The following is a 23,278-nucleotide window of genomic DNA, read 5'->3' on the forward strand; positions in this document are numbered from 1 at the left end:
TCAGCAGCTTTGGCAGGCCTGTCCTAGCAGCTCTGCTCGATCAGCTCCAGCTTCTTCGGGGGGTTTGAGATGCTGCTGCTGGTTTATTCATCAAAACCCACAAGCTGACAACCTGACAGGTCCCTGCAGCAACACCGGGCTCTCTCGCTCGTCTATAAGCTCCCCCTGTATCTCCCTTTCTCACCTCTTTCTCCCTGGTACAAGCCACAGACTGAATATAAAGAAGTACAAGCTTACATTGCTCGCTCAGCCTCTCATGTTCTCACTGGTGTTTTAATCTTGTTTATTTTTCCTCACTATTGTACCCAAACCTCCGACATCACCCTCTGCTTCTCCTCCACTTCCCCCTCATCATTACTTTTCCTAGTGTCAGAGCTGAAAATATCGTTGCAGGGTTTGGAGCTTGACAGCCAATGATACCAGGAGTGTATTGAAGCAGTCAGCGTTGAGGCTCCCTGTTGTGTGCCTCGTTATTCAGGCTTTATCACAGCATCCTCTCTGGGAAACGTTAAGGAAACTCTGTGCTTTCACGCTCTCTCTCTAAACATACAGATGGCAGAGATTTGCTTTGGATACAGCAACATGACTGCTTCCATACGTGTCAGTAAATACAGTTAATGAATGCTGTTATTTACTTTTTGAAAACCAATTTAAACTGTATTTATATTTTTTAATTACTGTTTTGTTAATTTTGTATGTAATTCTGCTCTTCAGATTATTGAATCTCACCTGCATGTATAAGTGTTTTTAAGATCTGGGGAAATTTCCATTGATTACATTATGTTATTAGAAGTATTTCTGAAAGCGTTTCGGGCCGATCTAATCAAGCTGCAGTCTATATAACGGAGCTCATATTTACTTAAAGAACTGTAACAGTATGTCTGCAAGTTTTAGCTCTTTATGTACATGTACAATATGCCTTACATTTTAAAAACCATTTTAAAAAGCGATATTTACATTTTACATGTAGCTTAACTTATGTTTTTAACTGTATTACCTTGTGACGATTGTGTTAGTTTCATCCAAACAGCAGACACAGTAAGTAATGAGTTACACACCCCAAGCAACTTTAAAGAGTGTATTTGAAACAGTAAAAGAGTAAAAAAAAAAGTTATTTGAGCCATTGTTAATATAAAAATAGTGTACGCAGCATTTGTAGTAAATGAGGTTAAACAGCAGACTCTATACTTAGAATATATACCATCATCATTATTTCTTTGTCTTTTACTCTAGAGAACTTATAAACCAAGGGCTTCGTGGAGTCATGTAGGTCGTATACAAAACAGACAACAGACTCAGCAGCTTTTACATAATAACTGTTGATAACAAAAGGTGGCCGAGGTTAAAGTTTCTCTTGGTAGACTTGTAAATAACAACATTCCCAGCAGCATTTCCACAGACAAAACTGTGTTTATACTGTAAACACTGACAGAAATCTGGACGAGCTTCAAGCTTCAAGGCAAAAAGGTTGTTTTTCTTCCCCCTGGTTTTCCCTACAGCAGCTTATCTTGTTCAAAATGAAAACAAATTTCAACTGCATGAACATGTGTAACCTGCTGCACTAAGCGGCAGGATTCACATGAAGCTAATTTATCGACAATGAGGGCATTCACTTTGGCTCTGAACCGTGTGAGAAAACCAGGCGGGTTAATCTTCTACACGTACACCTGCATACAGACGATATCAGACTGTTCGTGTCCTGGGAGTCTGGTCTGGCCAGAGGCAACATGTACAGTATGTGTGTAAATGCATGTTTTTAACAGTGAGGTGAAGTGAGAACATGAGTGTGTATCCATGCCTCAGCACCCACACACAAACACAGTGCGTGCCCCTCCCCAGCTGTTCCTCTGGGGGTCTGGATCAGACAGCTGTCCCTCTGGTCTGAACAGAGCTCACACTGTTCTGAAAAAGACATGCTCAGCACATTGTTTGGAGGTCTCTCTCTCCTCTCCCTCTCTCTTTCTCTTTCTCTCTCTCAGCAGGGTTCTGTCAGGCAGGCCAAACAAAAGACACTGGAAACACCCAACACTGGCACAGCCAGCCACAATGAGAATGGTAATAACACACACAGAGATGAAAAAAAAAAAAAAAACTACCGTCCCTACCCCTGCCTCAAAAACTGTGAAACAAAGGGATTAGGGATGCAATTAATAATTTATTTTCATTTTCAATCTATTGTGTATTAATTGTGGATTGAACAAAAAATCCTCATTCAACATTCATCAGAGATACCACATCTCAATGGGATGCCTTGAAATTGCTTGCCAAGTCTGTCCAGCAGCCACAAAACCCCAAATTCTTTAATTTTTTAACATCGAAGATTCATTATTAAAATAAAAGAAATTATATAAGATATGTAATAATTGATTAACTGGCTGATTCAAAACGCCAAATGGGCTGGCTGCTCGTCATTAAATTGAGCCTGAAAACATCTTTGAAGGTTTCTGAGGGCGTTCAGATAAGGAAATGAAAATCCTGACAGAAGGGACGACTCACCCAGACCAGACGTGTAGATGGCCTTGACTGACTTCTTCATCTTGTACAGGACACTGCGGTCCACATCCAGAGCCTGGACAGACGAGAAGAGGGAGACAGTGAGATGCAGAGTTGGATAAAAGGGGGAAATCATTCAAGTACCACTCAGTCAAATTACTGCTGGTAAAATGTAAATATATTTTATTGGCGGTGATGAATTTAGAAGTGTAGGACTGCTGCCGGCACAGCTCAGGGTAGAGCAATAAAAGCTGCATCATAATGTACAATATAATCAGTGGGCATGCTCCTGAATATTGTGTTCATACAGCGAGGTCCCATATTCATGGCTAGAACACCAGAGCCAGTGTGTGTTCATGTTAAGTGCCTCAGGTAAATAATACAGAACTTCCTTTACTTTACACTGGTGTTGTGCGGAGGAACAGCCTGTCATTAAGCCTTTTATGAAGTGATGGGACATTTTATTAATGAAATTCTATTTGTATTGTCAGTTTGTTTTTGTTGTACTTAGGTCCATTTATTTTTGATTCTGTTAAAGCTGATTTATTTTTTGGTTTTAAGTTTCTGTTGTTCAAGTTTCTATTTAGCCTTTGTTGGAAGCAAGTGTTTTCATTTTAACATGTTATCAGTGGGTTGCTAATGCAATTTAATTCTCAGTTTATGTGGTATTTGTCCTATTATTCTTTATACGTGGAGATTCGGACTGAGCTCTTTATAAAAAAGGTGCACGCAAAACACCTGACAATACAATGCATTCTGATACGACAGCCAGCAGTCATATACCATGTCTTTGTAAACTGCCCATAGACTGTCAGTACGATGTTGATTCCACTCTTTTGTAATATTTGAAGTTATATATATTGTTTGGTGTTCCTGTTATTTTGTCCACATCCTGAATATGTGCCTGCATGTAAAGGGTACAGTTTGTGTGTGTGTCTCTATGCCATCTCCACTCTGGCTGCAAGTAATGCATTATTCAAGGCAAAGCTAAGAATAGACCAGAGCTCCCTCACCAGTTATTGTGTTAGTGTTTAGTGTGTGTGTGCATGCGTGTGCGTGTGTGTGTGCATTTATCAGTATAATAACTTGTAGGACAAGAGCAGTGAGGTCCCTTACATGAAGGACAATTTTCCTGAGTTGTATATACACTCACACACAAACCTGTGAATAACAATACGCATATACACGCTCTTGTGTTAAGCTCAAACTCACACAGTAACCAGAGCAAACACTGAGTGTCCGGCAGAGACAATGCACCACTGTTAACAGTGATGAGTGAGGGAGTCTCTTTGGATGAGGGGGATTTTGGGAAATGAGTTTTTAGGGACTTTATTAAGTATGTCCGCCCAACCAGGCCAAAGTCGGCGCCACTTCTCCCTGCCCTGCTCTCCATCTGACTGACACATATCTGATCCCCTGTACCCGCTGAAAACAAAAACACACAATGGCTCCCATTCAGTTGCAATATACACACCAATACTCAACATACACACACACACACCCTCTCACACATCTACACATATACACACTCTCTCTTCAACACTACTAAATGTGATGACAAAAGTTATTAAATCCATAAATTAGTGCTGTGTTAATATCCAAGCTAGGAGTGGTTTGCTATTGCAAAATGGAAGAAGCGCTCAGTACTCAGTTTTCCCCAGGGTCATATTTCACAGACACAGCACACACACACACACACACACAAGAGGGAGAGGACAGAAGTGACTTTGAGGGAAGAATGACAGATAAATTAAAAGCAGAACGCAGAGCTCAGAGAAAGGACAAGAACAGTCACAATGTGCTCTTTCACTCCTCTACCAGTGGCGGCTCACAGGGACCACCTATGAACTGTAAGGGGGGGGGGGGTTGGCGGCACTCAGCCTGTTGGGGCATTATATAGCGCCAAATCACAACAGAAGTTATCTCAAGGCACTGTAATACATAGAACATAACACATACAGTTACACTGACCAGACGCATGCAGTGAAAATTAATTACATTTCAATGAGTGTTTATCATAGAGAGTTGTGTTACTCCATGACCTGCCCTAAGAAAGATCAAAAACAAACTTGGATGCCAACAAATGCTGCAGTTAAAATCAATTTTTAAACAGTTAAGTGCCTGTAACACACTACTGGATTGTTTTAAAGCAAAGTAAGCTGTAGTCATGCAAACAGAGCTGTGACCACCTTGGTCTGACCTCAGGCTGACCTCTGATCTCTCAGAGGTCAGAGGCCAGCAGAAAAGCAGCATCATGGCCACTGTCAATGTTTTTGGTGCGATGTATGAGGTCATTTTCATCTTATGTAGTTCCTATAGCACAAGTGCTTTGTATACTAATAATGCCTGACAACAAATGGACAAACAAAAGTGAATTCAAATGACTAAAAATTTGTGTAGGGCAGCTTTAAAAAAAAAAAAAAATTATAGCCTCTTCTCAACATTGTGTTTACACAAATAAACTTCCAGCAGAACATGCTAAAAATAAAATCTGATGTTATTTACCAGGGAAACTGTGGAAATTCAAAGAAACAGCCTAGACGCTCCTTGTTCCTCGGAGTAAAAGTAAGACTTTCAGTGCTGTGGTTTTAGTTCCTTCAGCTCTTGTTAAATGACTCATCTGCTACATATTTATACATTAGCTCTGTCTGGCTCAGACAGACATCACACAGCCACACACATAGAGTATGCATACTTTTAACCAGGTATTTTCAAAACAAGAGACAAAGACTGAGAAAAGTGCAGCTGCTCTGCAAAGCAGCACTCATATTCAGTATATCTCTGTCTACACCACCAAACCAATCCAACCACACAGACTTTTACAGGTAACTAGAGACGACCACTGAGAGTGTTTTCTTAGCAAAGCTGATATCACCTTCGCTTTGTACATTAAATCTACTCTCAGAACTGAGAGCGAAAGACTTGAGAGCACGGAAAGCATTTCTGCTGGTATCTGAGCCTCTGAGAGCGTACAAGGTCTGAAAGGAGCGCTGCATTCATTTCCTGTTCAACAAGAGCTTTGGTGTATGACTGTACAGTCCAAGGCTGGGCTAGGGCAACTAATGATTATGACTGTAATAATTGATTAATCTGCCGATTACTTTGTCAATTAATTCATTTATCGCTTGCTCCATAAAATGTCAGGAGATAGTGGGGCCCCTGATAATTTTCACAACCCCAGGTGGTTTCGAAAGTCTTGATATCCAATTTGAAGTAACAAAAAAAATAAATACAATTTTTTCTGAAGGACTGAAGGGAGGAATTTCGAAACGAGCCGATAAAATGCACTTGAAACTGCTGCCATTCATTTATTTATTGATTATTTGGTGGTGTGACTCTGTTTGGACACAGATGATGTGAGGTCAAACAAGGGTGAGCTACAGACATAAAAAAAAATATGTAACAGTGTTTAACAGCTCATTGGTGCACAGAATCAATTAGACACCAGACTGTTTGTGTGTTTAATTCTCAAAGCGAAACGCAAAATCTTGTCAACACGTTTGACACAATAAATCAACTGTAATGTAACGTGCCTTTCTGTAAATCGGTAAACTATCGCTGCTGAGTTCAGTAACTTTATCACTATGCACACAAAATGACAATAACATGACAAAAGTGGAAAAGCAGAGCTCTGAACAAGTCAGCTGGGCTCCCTGGCAGTAGCATGGATTTTTCTGTAGAGGAAGACAAGCCAAGTGGACAAGAGATTCATAGCAATCTGTTCACTTTGTGACTAAAGCTTTTTGTGCATATGCTGCATAAACACAGTCAGATGGCAGCTACGTGTTCTGCTCCAGTATCAAGTAACAACTTTGATATCAGGAGCTCTGTGTTCAGACCCTGCAGCAAACGCTATGACACTTCAACTGTTTATATGCAGATAAGCTCAGTGTTAAGTTAACCTCATAATATCATAATCAGAGGCAGCCTCGTGACTCAAAGTGCGTCGAAGGATGTTAACATGGAGCAGATATGTGTTCGAACAAAGACATAAACAAATAAACTGATAAGGTTTCCTTAAATTGTCTTTAATAACTAAGACTATGTAGTGAACAGGACATCTTAAATTGAAAAATAAACTTGTCACTACTCTGTGGTGGACAAATTTTAACACTGTTCAAAAGACCGGAAGCACTGGACTGAGGACAGACTGGACACGACAGTGACTCACTATCACAAAGTGGTATTAGGACATGGGACGGGCCAGGGCTAGCTAGTTAGCATGCTAGCTTTAGCATAATAAAAGAAGTGATAGAAATAGAAGAAAAACAGTGGTGTTGCTTTCTATCACTGGAGACCGCTCTTAATGAGGAAAGGAATGAAGTTTGATGCTGAACTCAAAACATTTCTTCTAGACTGGTAAGTAAGCAGCTGTTAATGCTAACATTGGCTATGTAGCAGTAGCATCTTTAGCATTTCGGCACTTTAATTTGCTATAATTTATCAGTTGACAAATACCACATATATCTGCAACTACTTCATACGCTAGTAGATGTTCAAAGGTGCAGTTTGCCTGATGTCTGTTGTCACACCCACTGCCTCATTTCCAGCGAGTATAAAATGGTAAAACTATCAACACTTTGATATAGTGACTGTAACATTGTGCTTGCACGCTGGTAGATCTAAGCCTTGAAGCCTTACACGCGCATTGACATGGACATTACAGCTCCCATCGACCCAAGGTCTCTCACACACACACGCACACACACACAATCAGGGAGTATCACGCTCCAGCAGACCCTTTCAATATGCATAGATTGGTCTGACGAGGAAAAGAGGGAAGACAAGGGGGTAGACAGGGGAGATGGGGGGGGGGGACGACAGCCAGGAGGGGTAATAAACCAGCTGAACACAACAAACACTAAATCACTCTCACATGCACACAACACACAAACACAAGAGGACTCTTCAATCACTTTCACGCATTTCCACTCTGATGTGCTCTCCATGGTTGAGCAGCACAGGCCGCTCTAAAATTAGACACTTTTAACCCAAAAAACTATTTCCCAGCGAGAGGGGAATTCCACTGGCTTGTAGCGTTTCTACAGCGCAGGATCAGAGCTGAATCCTCAACACAATAGGCCGAGCGTCTGAGCCTGGAGCTGCTTCACAAGCACACTTCATATGACACATTACTGCGATGTCAGCATTTTTCTCCTCCTGACAGCGGCTCACAGTAAACTAACCACAGTGGCTCTTTTCTCCCTCTCCTGCTGACCATGGCGGCCTGAACAGGAGGAAAAACCCAAACTGAAGCGAATTAATCCTCCCTTTAATACATGACATCATCACCGCCATCATCATCATCATCATCATTGTGATTACAATCGGGCACCATCTGCTGCAGCCAGTCTACAGAGACTTTCACAACACTGCTGGGTCATGGAGGTCGTTGCTACGGTGATCCATGCACTTATGGTTCTGAATTGTAGAGTAACGTGTGTCAGGTTACTGATCTCTGTGAGCACAGTGCACATAGATAATATCTAATGTGTGTGCAGAGACAGACAGAGAGGGAAAGAAGATACTTTAAAGCCTGACTAATGTTGAGGATGTTCAGATAGATTACAGTGAGAATTTAAGTTCAGAGGCAAGTGGGTAATGGTCTCATCCGGTTTGGTCTTTCTGAAAAAGAATATACAACTGAGTGGATCAGAGATTAATACAATGTCGACAAAAAGAGGAATTTAGAAGTAGAATTAGAAGTTTAGAAGTAAAATGTGAGTCAATCCTGAAGACGTTTCCCTTCACAACCACTTCCTGTTGGCCTGGTAGTTACCACAACTAACTTTGGAGGTGGGAAAAAAAAAGGCCAGCATAAAACAGGAAACTAAACTGGCATTTTTGACTGCTGTCATGAGGCAAACCTCAAGCACACAAAGTTCAACTACAAGGATCTAAACCAGAACTAATAAATCCAAAACCAAAACAAGGGAGGGGAAATCAGCAAAGGAGGTTCACAACAACAACACAGCCACTGTCCACTCTCGGAGTCAAACACTACTTTATACAGCTGCAACCAAAGAAAAATGCGAAGCTAATTCTGGATACCAAACAAGGTAGGGGCAAATTTGTTTTGGATTGCTTTTCTAAAAACAGAAAAGTGGACTATTTTTGGATTGTGATACTCTGGCCTAACAATCCCATAGTCACTGAATGTAGCACTTCTTTGTTACCTGTTGAGAACAAGGCTACCAAAATGCAGGGGAGATGGATAAGGCTGCCACTATGAAGGAGAAGATGTAGAAGTATGTCAACATACTATAACACAAGGTAAAGAGGAGAAGAAAGAACCAGCAAATATTTGTCCTTAAAAAAATGCAAAAAATTATTAAGCTATAGTCAAAAATATGTATCTATATTTTAAATTCCTAATCAGCCTAAACAGGCTGTTTTAAGCAGTAATATTTAAACTTGTGTGAACACAAAGAGCAGACTTCACATGAAGCCAGTGGGACAGGGAGGAGGGCAAGACGCCGCCGACAACAACAGAAGTGAGTCCAGCTAACAAGCCTGTTTTATCGTAGCGCTCTCTCCCCTCCGTTTCTCCGCTGTCTGAAGAAGAAAGACATTCCTGGATGATTGCATGCCGGAGTGACTGACAGACAAGACAGAGACCCAGCCCCATTGTTCCTGCCAACGAATGAACTCTGCTGATGACAGCATGTCTGCTTAGCAAGATGCTTTCCCGCTTTTCTCAGAGGCCCCCTCGCCATACAACACACACACACACACACACACACACACACACACACACACACACACACAACAAAAAAATTTAAGAAGACAATCCAAGAAATCTTCCCTGTCTGCAACATTACTATTGTCATCATCACACACTTCTTTAAAGCTCACACACATCTGGGTTCTGTCTGGTGTCTCTTTATAACTTGTCTACTAACCCTGCCTAACCCTTTAAGCCGTCCCACTGCGACAGTCATGCGAGGAAACTGTCTGCCACATACGATGGAAATGAAGCAATAAGAAGCCACTAGTCTGGGATGTAATTATCCAATTTATTTGGTGCATGTGCGGGAGCAGTATCTGTGATGGCGGCAGCACGCTGTAATCCATGTTTCATTGAGGTACCAGATGTTACATGCCGAAAACAAACAAAGTCTACTCCTCAGAGAAAACTACTAAAACTTCTGAGCATGTGTTAAAAGGGCACAGTTCACACAGCTGATAAATAAAAGAAAAGAAAGACTTGGTAAGACTTGACATCATGTTAATCATATTCATTTCACCACTGTGCTGCGGTCAGCCCACACTCTGTTTGGATAAGCAGCGACATGGGGAACTAGATCTCTAAGTGAGACAGATGTAATCCATTTTCCTCTTTGATTAGTTTACAGATCAGAAACTGAGCAGCAGTATATCATGATATGATGAGGAATTATGGGGGCAGTTTCTATCTACAATGGTTTGGCTGTAAAGGTGTCAGTACACTTCAAACAATGTGTTTATGGGATCGTCAAACAGCAACTGAAATCCCATCCACAAACATCTTTCTAACGTCAGAGACCAGTTTCTTTTCACTGCACAGTCCCGTTCCCTCCTACGCCTGCTGCCTCCTGCCCTTTTCCAACTCCGCAGCACGTGGCATCATTCTAAGGTGTTAACGGGGAGGACACATAATACACCATCATTAAATGGTGTAATGACATACTGGTGTGAAATGTTGATGCAATGCGGTGCAATTCTGTTCTCCTAAAAAGCTGCCAACAGCTATGTTAGGTCACCTGAAAGCAATCTGTGGAGTTTCCCTGTAGAAAAATAAATAAAACATCACATCATTAGTAGGTAGTCTTGTCCGCTATATGACAGAACGAGACACGTCAGCTTTTCTGCAGGTGTGGCGCAAAAGCAGCCGCCTGGTCCTGTGTATTTTTCTGCTGGCCAGCTCTCAGCCAGACACAGAGCTGCTGTCTACAACTCTACATGCGGCTCACTCACGGTAAACACAGGAGGGGCACTCTCCCTACCTCAGCATCCACAGAGGAAAAAGCTGTGACTCATTCAAAACATATGTCAAATATACAGTACGGTTCAGCCCTGCAGACGTTAAAGAGAAGGACGATCCCTGAGGAAGCTGTGCTCAAGTCAAGCTGTTCACAAAAAACTGTTAAAACAGTTGCAATTTAGAGACGTCTGCTTATGGTAACGCCCGTGTAAGACCGACTCTTAACTACAGTCTCTATTTCGAATCCACTCAATGGAACCAAAACTACAAATCCACTATAAGAAAGAATCAATTTAAAATCGTCTTTTCAAGTGTTTCATTCACAACTTCCCTCCCTGCTGAGTGAGTAAAGTCAATATTTAGACAGAAGTGGGTTCCATCCAGGCGACCGCTAACAGGCCACGGTTGCAGGGTTTCTCTGTGCTCTCAGACAGCTGAGATGTGTATAGTCAGTCTGCCCCGGGGGCAGCATGGAAAACTCCAGCCTGCAAGTTCAGTGGAAGTGTGAGACACAGAGAGAAAGAGAAAGAAAGAGAGAAAGAGAGAGAGAGAGAGAGAGAGAGAGAGAGAGAGAGAGAGAGAGAGGGAGTGTGCTTTTCTACTGTGTCATGAGACTGTTTGACACGAGCTCATTAGTGCACTTTGGAGACAAAGCTGATGTACACTGCACCACAGAGCTGAAAAAGCTCTACAAGTAATGAAAACTTACACTGTGAGTTAATATCAATCAGAGACATTTCATAAACTCAAGGGAAGCTAAAAACTTCTCCTCTTGGACCTTTGAACTCTAATTATGGCTGCTAACAACCAGCAGGATTAGACCTTTGAATTCAGTTTCTGTGCATGTTTTTCTGCCTGACTGCCAGTTATTCAGACATCTCATCTACCTACAAGCCTTCTGGTATTTTAGCACCGGGACACTTGGTGCTTTACAGCTCCTCAGTGAGCACTACAAAGACCACTGCTGGATCAGAGCCTTAACCACCAGCCAGATGCCAGAAATCACACTGGGATGACAACATCAACGGCAGTAATTTAAGTGTTAGAGAAAACAAACTTTCATGTTAACTGCAGAGGCATTTTTTCCAGTACGTTTTACAAGGTGAGAGACCCGGGTAGAACTTTTGTTTCCGTTTTGTTTTCCCAGACCGCTTGCACTTACTTGCATACTTAAGTAACATTAGGTTTTTTGGTGTCTTGCCTGAAGAATCCCAACATGACTTTAAAAGTTAATGCATTGTTTGTCATTGTGCTCAGCTGAGGATTAGCATTTTTTCACTGTGTGCATTTCTTCACCCACCCTTGAAATAAAAACTTGAAAAAAAAAAGGAGCGATAAATGAGGAAAACGCACATGAGCAGATGTCCATCTAACACATGTCAAACCCTGAGACACGCTGGATAGAAATTTCAGAAAGAGACCTAACGGCACCAAGTTTAAAAACCTGTTAAATTGGTCGCCCTGACTATGAGGGGAGTATTTAATGAAGTTTATAAACTAGCAGGAGGCTGATAAAAACTGAGTTTGAAGGAGGGGCTGGGAAATGAGGACCAAATGTGCTTTGAAGGGGAAAAAAAAAAAATCGCCTCTGACTTCACCTTGGAGTTTCTCTTTGGCTCTTTTCACACAGACATATGCGTCAACCTCCGGGTGTCAAAGCAGCAGTGCCGGAGGCAAAGCGCCCAACAGTTACCACAGATTTCTAAAAAGGAGTCTGATGATGCCTGAGAAAGACAGAGAAAAAAATGACCTGCTTTCTCCTGGAAAACACTGCAGTAAAACACTACAGAGAGCATGACTGTGTGTGTGTGTGTGTGTGTGTGTGTGTGTACTATTGTGAGCTTGAGAGCACTCTTCAGTTGCATAAAAAGGCCTTCATTTCAAAAAAAGAAGTCCTTTTGAACTCGGCTGGGTACTTAGGACATGAAAAGGAGTTCGCTTGACATAAACCCAGCCCCTCCAAGAAACCAAGACAATCTGCAGGGTCTCAGACACCAACAGTCTCTGCAGATAAAACTTGCTGCATGGGGAAAATAAGAGCGGATATCTTCGTCTGTCCTGTTGTGCAATATGAAGAGGGAGTTTTGGGGATTATCAGGAAATTTGGGAACGCTAAATAGGTCTCCACATGTAGCAAAAAGCACACTAAATTCAAATGTTAATGAGCAAAATTCCGTGTTTAATTCCAACAGATCGTTTTTGGTCTCAGCAGAGTTAGAAGCAATCATACTAAAACTGCCTTCAGAGCCTCCAGGGAGCTCACGTTCAAACATTTACCCAGCAGAGAAGAAGTCTGGCTCCGCTCTCTGACTGAAAGTGACAGCAGGACAACACAACTGTGAGGATTCACCCCTTCCACCCCACCCCGGCCCCAAGCAGAGCCGAGTGGACAGGGCTACAACTCAATGGTGGAGTTCATTAATGAAGAGGCAGGGTCTGTCGGGGAACAATAGCCGTCAACAGGAGCCATCTGAGGCAATCTGGGCCTAGGACACTCTGATGGATGAGATGAGCTTTAAGTTCCCCATTTACCCCTAGTGCCCCTGGTAACCAACCCCCTAACCTCTGTGTAGGACTGAGAGCAGCCAGTCTCACCTTTCACCTCAATCTCCTTCACCATGCTGGACTGAGTTTTCATGATTTTCACCCTGACATCCCTTCATCAGACTCACCAGACCTGACAAGGGCCAACAGGCTCTGCCCAACGGTAATAAATTCACTACCATGTCCCAATATGTGCACACACGCGAGGATAAACAGAGAACAAAACTGAGTGAAACCATATCACATCGTGGCAGTCAAAGCCCATCGGGGGATAAGAGAGATCATGGCTTGGAATCGATCGGGACTGGACCGTGACCTTCGCCCCATGGCAGATCCATTGGGAGGGCTGCTGCATCATAATGAGAGCCTGGTCAGAGCCTGGCCCCGAATGATAACACAAACACAGCATTACCGGGCCCTAAAGGCCTGGAGAGACACCTCTCATTTCAAAACAAAGATCCCGTGGGAACACTTGAGGCAGCAGTTGCACAAAAAGGAAGAAAAGGATATTTTCTTTCACCAAAGTTAGCAATGACACGCCCCTGAATCTCACACTGGCTTAGCTAATACAACGAGCATCATTAGTGCAAATGAGAAGAAAGTGCTTGAGAGCCCATATCATTTGTTTGGGATCATTACAGTTACCCAAAATACACTCTTGCCAAGAGCACATTCAAACATAAGCTGAAAGTGCTTTTGCTGAACATGCACCCAAGAAAAAAAAAAGTAACGACACACACTATGAAGAACTCGATTATCATTTTCAAACACAAATGCATTTGGAACAGTCAAATAAGGAAACTCATCAAGAGTCCTCACATAAAACCAAAGTGATCTCATTCAGGATTTGGAAGAATGAATGTAGTTGGCTTTGCTTCAGTGTACTTGGCCTACTCTGGTGCATTAACTACAGTAAGGCAAAGTCAAGGGACAGTGGGGACAGCAGATGCAGAGTGAGGGTGAAGGAGGGAGACAGGCCCTCCGTCATGCTGCCAGAAATCCCCATTTTAATTATAGGAAGTATTAAGCTTCTTAGGTGGTATACTGAAGACTGGCCAGAGTGGCCAGTGGGGGTTTGGGCTGCTCACTTGGGCCAGACTGCACATTTAGGCCATGTGTGTGCATGGGAGCTCGTAGATCTATCTGTGTGCCTCTAAAGCTATTAGTTGTGGATTGTCCCTGCATCGATAATCCCACTGTCTGAAGCCTTGTTAAAACTTTCCTCCAGGCCACCTGTTCTACGAGGGGCAGCTGTTGTTCCCAGCCAGGCCCACAGCCGTTCCTGCCAACCGTGCATGGAATGGGAGGGGAGAAGGGTGGGGTGGGGGGTCAGGGCAGAAAAAGGCCAGGCCTTCCCTTGGCCCGGGAACAACTCCAGCGTCAACACACAAGCCGACAGACTGACACTTGGAGAAGAATTACGAGAGCAGCGCTTGCCCTCAGATGTTCGCAACGCATCCACCATAAATCGCTGCACTTTAAATGAGACATTTCAACTGAAAGCTGTAGCAGTGTTTTGTTCTGCAACAACCAGTTATGCAAAGTCAGAGTAGCGTAGCCACCGGGGCAGTTGGAAATTAAACAAGATATCATCTTATGTTAACAGAAGATAAGGGTTTGTGTCAAGTTTAAGCGTGTACCCTGAGATTAAGGTTGGAGGTGCTATAAAGAGATGAGAGGCTAAAGCTGCTCACAGCAGGCAGCCATCAGCCGCTTTTTAACCACTCATGAGTTCTCTAAGAATCTACTTAATGTTCCACAGGCTGTGTTACCTACATCAGGAAAGCTAGAAACAGCCTGTGAGCGCCAGTTACCTGTGTGTGATGTGGATACCGCTGCCATTCCCAGAGGTATTTCCCCCATAACCTCTCAACAAAATCGAGCAGTGCATAGCTGGCATACCGGTGTGGTGGACCTCTGTTGGATTAAATAATAGCCAGATGGGAGACTAATGACGCTAGCCTTCAGGACTGAGGCACCCCCCCCACACACACCAGTAATGACCCATGAAAAGCTGACTTGGCTATAAATAACCATTATTCATCAGCAGAAAAATGAATAAACTGGACAAGGGGATATGGGACAGAGGGAGCGGCATAGCGGGCGCATGGGTTTCTAGCACTATGTAAGGGAGGATATAGACCAGCAGCTGGTCTGTTTTTTTTCTCTTCAGGGATTCAGGCCTGAATTAGAGTTTCTAACTCAATAACATGGGGTGCATCTACAGGCCACTGTGAAACACCCTTGGGAGAGATGTCTTTCTCTGTTTGACCTCAAGAGGTTAGGGGAACTCTGAACAGGACCACATGAAACTCAAGCTGAAACATGGATGATCTGTTGTCTGTTGTGAAGATTTTATGGTATTTTGCATTGTGTTACTATTTTGTTTTGTGCTGTTCTGTATGCTTTTAATTCAGCTGTGTGTATTTGTACAAAGGCCCATCTGGGGATGGATGTTGCAAACTAGCGAAGGTTATAAATGCTGTGCTGTATGGCACTGGTTGATGCTATGTACTTGTCCTTGTAAAAATAAACATTAAGTAAATATACAGGGCTAAAGGGACAGACACGCTGATAAGAAATATGGGCCATTAGGGTCCGGAAGAACTTTGGGATACTTCAAACAAGAAGAAATGTTCAAGATCGCATTACAAGCAAGACCTCTACCTGTCAAACAACACTAAATTACAAAGCAGCTGTAATGTCATGAAACTTATTGTGTCTCTGTCTGTGCAACAATATGGAGCTGACAGACTGATCAAAGGGCTACACTGCTGACAACACAAAAGCTTGTCTTGAATGTCAAGCACTGATGGTTGTTTTGCAGCCACAAGCCCTAATACTCAGCAATCTTCTGCAGTCGACTGTATGAGTCAGATCCGTTTTCATACCCATTGTGTTCAGTTAGCTGACACTTTGAGAGGGCTTTTGATGTGATACACCGTGATCCCAATAACTTACCCACTCTGGCAGAGAATTAATATACCATTAAAGCTTTAAACGTCTGCCACAACCGCTCAGTGAGCTCTAAGTGCAACACCGTGATATTACACAAATGTGTCTGTCCTCATACCTGAGCTAGAAGTGGATGCACTTGAGATTTTGTTCAAGGAGACAACGTTATTGATTGCATCATTTTAGGAGTTTCTGTCCGTCTGGAAGGATTCAGTAACTGGGGCAAAAAAACAGTCAAAGACGCAAAAATAGACCTGAGACGGCTACAACGTGTGCCAGTTTCTAGCCTCAGACAGACATCCTTCTGAGTTTTTTTTGGGTGAGACAAAAGCACCAAAACTGATACTTAACACAGAGGTCAGCCATGCCCTCAGGGCTAATGCCCCATTTTAACTGGAACTCATGGGGTCACTGAGGTGAGCTGTTCAACACAGAAAGTTGAGCACACAGTTGGCTTTGTGTTTAAGTGGTTTACTTCACGAAAACACGTCTGTTGAGCAACTGACAAGAAAAATGGATGGTTCCTCTTCAAATATGGAGAATCCTGCACTGAATTTTTCACCATGTCAATGTTAAGCTTATAAACTAGAAAAGAGAAACACAAAAGCCAATAGCTTTTACAAGCTGCTGCAATTTCAAAAACAACATGTGTCATAAACTCCTAAAGTATGAGCAATCAGAAAATCTCAATTTAAAAAGTTCTGAATACCACACCAATGCATTCCCAGTGAACTACCGTGTTCACTATTTGCCATTCAGATGATTTTGAATGAAACTTTGAAGAGAAACCAGATACCTACAGCTCTTGTTTCCAAAAAGTGTGGACTCTTCTTTTGCCAAAGGAAAGTCAACACAAGTGTGGAGGAAGAAAAGCTGTGTTTTACAGGAGCACATAGGGGGAAGAGAGAGGAGGGGGGTCATGATGACACAAAGCCCAACATCCTCTTACTGGATAAACAGGTTTTTATTGCTGTGGTTTTACCAGCACACACACACACATACATGCGCCCACATGCAGAGATGTTCTCTGATGGCCTCTTAATAGGCAACAGTTTAAAACTACTAGTCTAAGTGAGATTATGTCAGATGCAATTAAGTTTAAAGAGAAATAATTACACAACATTGTGCACCCTTTACGTAAAACCCCTGAGTGCTTGAGTCCCCTCTCCTGTTAATGTGTTTAAAGGCTCCCTATAAACAACCAGACCCAGAGGTCAGTTTTAAAGGTCTAGTTTAGTAGGTGAGGCTGTAAGCGCATCAGCTATTTAAAAGAGCTCCTACTGGAAATACAGATAATTAGATGCAGTTTATTTCATACATTCGGGTTCTGCTGGATAGGTCAAGACTATTAATTAAGTCATTAATTATTGACAGAAGCTGCACCCTAGAACAGCGGGAGCCAAAGATCTGAAGTCATCTTAACACCAGGCAAAAATGTGACAGGAAATTAAAGTTTTTTGCACAATAAACAACACAACAAATAACTGTTTTGCAAGATTTAAACTGTTCCACAGACTGCAGTATTTGTGTGTGTCTGTTTTCATTGCAAAGATGGTGAGTTTTATGAGACTTGTGGTCTGTATGCACACTCGGTAGACAGGTGTAGAAATGTCACATGAATGTGAGAAGATCTTGTTGTTAAGGGAGAACCCTTATCAACAGGATAACACAAAGTAAACTTGTGTCCTGTCAGAACAGATGTATAAGTGATTTAGAGAGTGACCAAATATAAAGCCTCCCTTAAAGAACAGGATGTACCGTAATACTCCTAAAATATATATGTACAGGAAACAACAGGAGACCGTGTGCAGAAATCTTCAAGTCAACAGACAGCCCATTATCAGAGCTCAGAGGTGCCAATTCACAAAAGACAAGGCGTCCTCTGAGATGATATACCAGCCCAGTGTAGCATCACAGAACACTATGCTGCTCCAATCAGCCTGTCCTCCACTGTCAGCTGAAGGGTAAAAACTAAAAGGTGAGCGCTTATTTAACACACTGCTCTTCTACAGAAGAACACAATCAGCACAAAGTTGGAAACTCAGCACAATGCTGAAAACAGCAAAGTCTCATATTTTTATTTTTCATGTAGTCTGAATGTACAGCAGGGAGATGTATTATCATAATAGTCAAGGGTGAAAGAGTCATCCCCTTGGCGGTTAGTCAGAATCGTTTAAAGAAAAGCAGACAGAATATGAAAAAAGAGCTGATTTTTTAAGCTTTAAAAAGACGCAGGCTTCCTGTGGATGCCCATGGATGTACATATGTGAATGCATTTCTCTTTGCGTGAGTGTGTTTGAGATTTCAGGCAGGCCGGCAGACAATAAGTGGAAGTGTTCCCCCGTCCACTGCAGCATTTAATTGGTCAAACAGACTAAAGTGAGCGAGGTCTTGTTATTGAAACAATAAGGGCTTGTGTTCCCTGAGCCTGAGCGCAGGGAGGTCAATGTGTAACAACAACACACTACTCCACGTCCCTGCAGCCAACAGTTCAACACTAAAAACAAAGCTGCTGAATTGGATCCTCAACCCAACAATTCGACCCCCACAAGCCAGCAATTTATTACTGCCGAGCTACTATTTAAAAAGGAGTAAAATCCACACACTTATCTGCTTACTTCTACAGAAAAGCACATTCCACTCTTAAGTGGTGCACTGAACTCATTCCCAACAGCAGATTAATTGCTATTTTAAAACAAGCAGCAGCAGCAGCAGCAGAGGTCGGTATGAAACAGTGCGTGGCGAGGTGTCTGACGCCCCAAGTGAAGCACCTGTCTGCCAGAGCAGGTGTATGTCTGACTGCCTGGCTCAGTCCTCCACAAACACAGGTTAAAAATAAAGCCACAACCCTCGCCAAGGTGTGGAGGATCAGGGGGCTTAGAGGTGAAGTTGACACTGAGCCCAGATGTGGATTAGCTGAGTCAAACTGACATCAGACGGCGGACGACTTATCTCGTCTCTGCATGTGTCATGCATTCACACATCTGTTTTCACAATAAAGGAAAGGTGTAAGGCACAAAATTGTCTGTCGTGATTCCATTAGGATGATGACTAAAAACTTCTCTTCAATGAAACCAGGAAAAAATTATCACCCCCCACACACACACACCACCACCACCACCACACCCCCTTCCTCACACGTCAATATCTACAAGCGTTAGAGAGCAGAGACACACTAACACACATTACACACCGAGCGGCTCATGTGGGAAATTCTATTTTTACCATCAGGCAGGGCGAGGCTCTGCCATACAGCACACAAAGTAGGGAAACTATAACAACGGAGGGAGGGAGGCGGCGGAGGGGCAGTCAGGGAACAAAGCGGAAGTGTCCTTCCTCCTGATGACCTGCGAGTTAAAGGAGGAACACAAAGTGCCCTCTGTGCACATACAGTGCAATGCAGCTGTAAACTGGGGCAAATGCACATTATCTCTCCCCCTTTAACTGTGGGAATAATCATTAAGCCAAAACACTTGCAATGGCTGCTACTAGAAAGTGGTGTACATGTAGATGACTGCCCACTGCAGAAGTATGTTTGCATTCTATTTACATTAAACTCTTGTTTCTCAATGTTTCTCCTGTTTCTGCCCACTGTACAAATGACATCTATGGCACACCTAACACCATAGAAGAAGAAGGATCCTTCCTTTTTTTCCCCCCATCCCTGATTCAAGTCAGGGGTTGAAGCCCTTTGAGCCAAATTTGGATCCATGATTTTGAGCCATATGCTGTAAGTATAACTAACTTGACTATAAGTGCTCCTGCTGGCTCCATCCTTGAGAGGACAGACCATATTCAGAACTACTGTATAATGGCACACAGTAATAAAGGCCTTGGTGAACAATGGCTGAGCTGATGGGAGTATGGAGCATGAGGGATGGGTAACATTGTAGTGGAGGGCAATTTATTTTCAATTTGACTAGAGGTGACCTACTACTACTGAGTAGATTTATAACAGCTCTTCTAAAATTGGGTTTAAGATGCATTTTCTTACCTTACAGCCTATTTTGGACTAAGTTTATTTTATTTTGAACGGGTTTTACTTTCAGACCAAAAATATTCTATGTCAATATCATGTTATGGGAGAGAATATAAGTGTCCTTGGTGCCTTATTAAAACGTGTTTATGGGAAAGGGGGTCTACAATCCCAGTCCCAGCAGAGCCACTCACCTCCTCCAGAGCAGCCACTGTATTCCTGCAGTGGGACATCCTGGTGGTGAAGTTAGAGGCAGTCGGCGATTTATAGTCTTCATTCGTCTCTGCCACAAACTCTGAAACTGTGATTTGGTCCGGCATAATTAATCCCTTTTGCTGATAAGAAGAAGAAGCACTTTTTTTTTTAATCCTCTCCCTCTCGTCTGTACGGTTTGAGGACAGGAAAGTTCACAGCTGCCGTGGTAGTAGTAGTAGTAGTGCCTCTGAAGGTCCCCGCGGGTAGTAAACCATCTCTAGGTATGTTTATGTCATTCCCTTGTTTGCTCCCAGCGCAGTCCAGTGTTGCACGCTGGCTCGAGGAGTTGTAGCGTTGCCGCTCACACCGCGCTGTGCTTTTACAAGGTGATGGATAGGTTATATCCCTCCTGCCTTGTAGTCCCGCTAATCCCTGTCCATTCAGTTCCACAGGGTCGTCCTCTGGTCGCAGAAGAAAGTGAAACTTCCTCTTTAGCCACTCTCGGTTTTCCCTAACATCCGACAGAGTGGTGCGGTCAACTTCTTCCTCCGAGCCCGGGGAAATAACAACCCAGACGTTTCAACGGGAGCGCAAGAAATTGACAAAGGTAGAGGAGGGGATTCAATGGACGCGGACTAGCCAATGGGAAACGCCGGCTGGTAATTGGGAGCCAATCAGAATTCATGGAAGGCGTGAACTCATGTTGCCTTCAATTGCTCCCCGTAAACAACCATATCATCGTAGTAGTAGCAGTATTTAATGAGGCATTTAGACTATCAACACCGTTTTAACAGTAACAGTAAAATGTTTTTCACCAGTTAAATGAATTAGCAAAATACACTAAATTACTTAATTTCTATTAAATTGGAAAATAGGACTGACACTGGCTAATACTCTTTTGTTTCCCAGTTACCCAAACAAACGCTGCCATTAAGGTGGGACCATATGGGTGGTTCATATGATTAGCTTGAATGCTAGTTAGCAGGATGTTTCAAGTAGTATAAAAACAGGTATGGCAATATGTGTTGGCATTATTAATGTAACCCCTGTGGTTAGGCATAAGGTAAGTCAACATTATGTACAGTTTAGTGCTTATGTTTGTGGCCTACAGGATTAACCACCTTCATGTAGAATTCTCCTTTCTCAGTGGCTTTTGTGCCCATGAAAATATACAGAGACAGATGGGGAAACATCTGTGTTTAGTATAAATAGACCTTTGGTGGAGTTATGGATATCTGTGAAAGTGTCAGCAACTGAGGTTTGTTGAGATTTAAATGACTGGCTACTGCTAACTTGTTTGTGGCGGTAGATTGCATATTCTAAAAGTAAAGTCCTTTGTCCATAGATAGTGTTAATTGGCATAAATGAATATGTGCATTTAAAGCATGGTAGGAAATAAGAACCAAATAGATCCAATAGTAATGGTAACTTGTGGATTGTTGTTGTTACAATATACATCAACAAGCACACTGACTTTCTGATATAGTATTGAGAAGAACACAATCAGTGAAATTCATCTTAGGTTTAATCTACTTATTTTCCAAATCCTGCCGGTCAGCAATTTAAATAAAACTTCATCAATTTATGGCACAATTCCCACACCCTCTGTACTCTAAGAATTGCAATTTGGTGACTCAGACACCATACAGATTTACCAAATATATTTTCCACTCAGTTGGGCACTTGATTGATCCAGTGCAGTGCAGGCTGTGTGTAATACAAATATTTCCCACAGCACTTAAAAGCAGCATCTTGATTACAGCAACACTAGTAGTTTCCTTCTTAAGGTGGATATGGCTGTGATACAATTTTATTTATTTGCACACTTAGGTGACTAGCTGTGAAGACAAGTTGTAAATCCAGTGTAATTGTATGACTAATTATCAATAGGAGCGCATTAATGTTTCAGTTTTTGTAACACTAGGTTTCTCAGTTCTCAGTTTAATCAGATGTTGATTGTGACAATAGAGTTCAAAATACCATGTAACTGTGAAGTCTAATCATTCAGTTGAGGATTGGTAACAGCACACCTCAATGTGGAAGAGGGGGTAAGAATAAAATATTGTCAGACTTTTTTTTTTTTTAAAGGCAGCCTTCCTTTGACTGTAATATCAAACAAACCTTTGAATATGAGTTTTCAAGATACTTTATCTTCAGAAGGGCAGCTGGTAGCTGTGCGATGGAAAATACTCTATTATTTATTCTTCTGGTCCTCTGACATTGTCAGATGTTCAGGGAGCTCATTATCTGCATTTCCTGGATTCATTTGACAGAAATTACATCTATCAATTAAGAGACTTCAACAGTAGAAACCTACTGCCTCATCAAGATGCAAAAACAGGTGCACAGGTCCAGACTTTTGCGATAAGAAAGATCAGCACTGATGTTGGTAATGAGACCCAGTAGTGTGCTATCACAACGTACTGGATAAAAAGCCTAATTTGACCAGTAATGAACAGAGAACTATCAATTTGTGTGCACCAGACTTCACATCAAAGTAGCTACATGAGAATATGTTCAGCTGTTTTTTATAGGCCACAGCCAAGAATAAAAATGAAAAAAAAAAAGACTTTATCTCCCAAAATCTTGTTGGGAAAAAAGGCGGAGGAGAAAGAAAACAGTCTATCATTGGACACTGTCTGAAACTTGTGAAGACTCTCTCCCATGCCTGAATTTTTGTCAACAGGAGTTTAAAGAACAACAGCTCTCTGCTCCCAGAGCTCTTGTGTTATTTCCTGGGCTCTGGGATGAAAAATCTGCCGATGTTTCCCAGCTCATTCAGCCCCGGCAGGACAGCTACCGGTATAAATAGTATCGCAGCGGCCGAGGCAAAAACCCTGGGCAGCCTTTAAATCACAATCTGGGCAGTGTTCACACATTCTTTCAGCTCTGCAGCGTCTCCTGGCAAGCTGCTAAATGAAGAGCCTGGGACCCAGGCTGACCCTGACTGGCTACTCAGGCCTTCAACTCCCTTATGAAATGAATCCACACACTCCCAGCGAACATCTGCCATCCAGAGACACAGCATCTCAGTCAGTGAGGTCAGCAGAACCAAACAACACCAGCCCTCCTCTTCACCACTGACACGGCTTTATATTTTCACTACCATCTGCCTTTCTAAATGCAGGTTTTAAACTTTAAATCAAGTCCAA

At 42.5% G+C, this 23,278-nt stretch overlaps 1 protein-coding gene across 1 annotated transcript in view; it reads right to left on the reverse strand.

Moving 5' to 3' along the window:
* Positions 1 to 20,720, reverse strand: part of asap2a (ArfGAP with SH3 domain, ankyrin repeat and PH domain 2a) — a 56,012-nt gene extending 35,292 nt beyond the window's left edge. The window contains 2 exon segments of the mRNA XM_018683971.2: positions 2,497 to 2,569; positions 20,126 to 20,720. Of these exon segments, the coding sequence (XP_018539487.1) occupies positions 2,497 to 2,569; positions 20,126 to 20,251 (199 nt within the window). The 5' untranslated portion in view covers positions 20,252 to 20,720.
* Positions 20,721 to 23,278: the final 2,558 nt, after the last annotated feature.

This window comes from Lates calcarifer, linkage group LG19, assembly GCF_001640805.2.
Source record: "Lates calcarifer isolate ASB-BC8 linkage group LG19, TLL_Latcal_v3, whole genome shotgun sequence".
NCBI classification, from domain to species: Eukaryota; Metazoa; Chordata; class Actinopteri; family Centropomidae; genus Lates; species Lates calcarifer.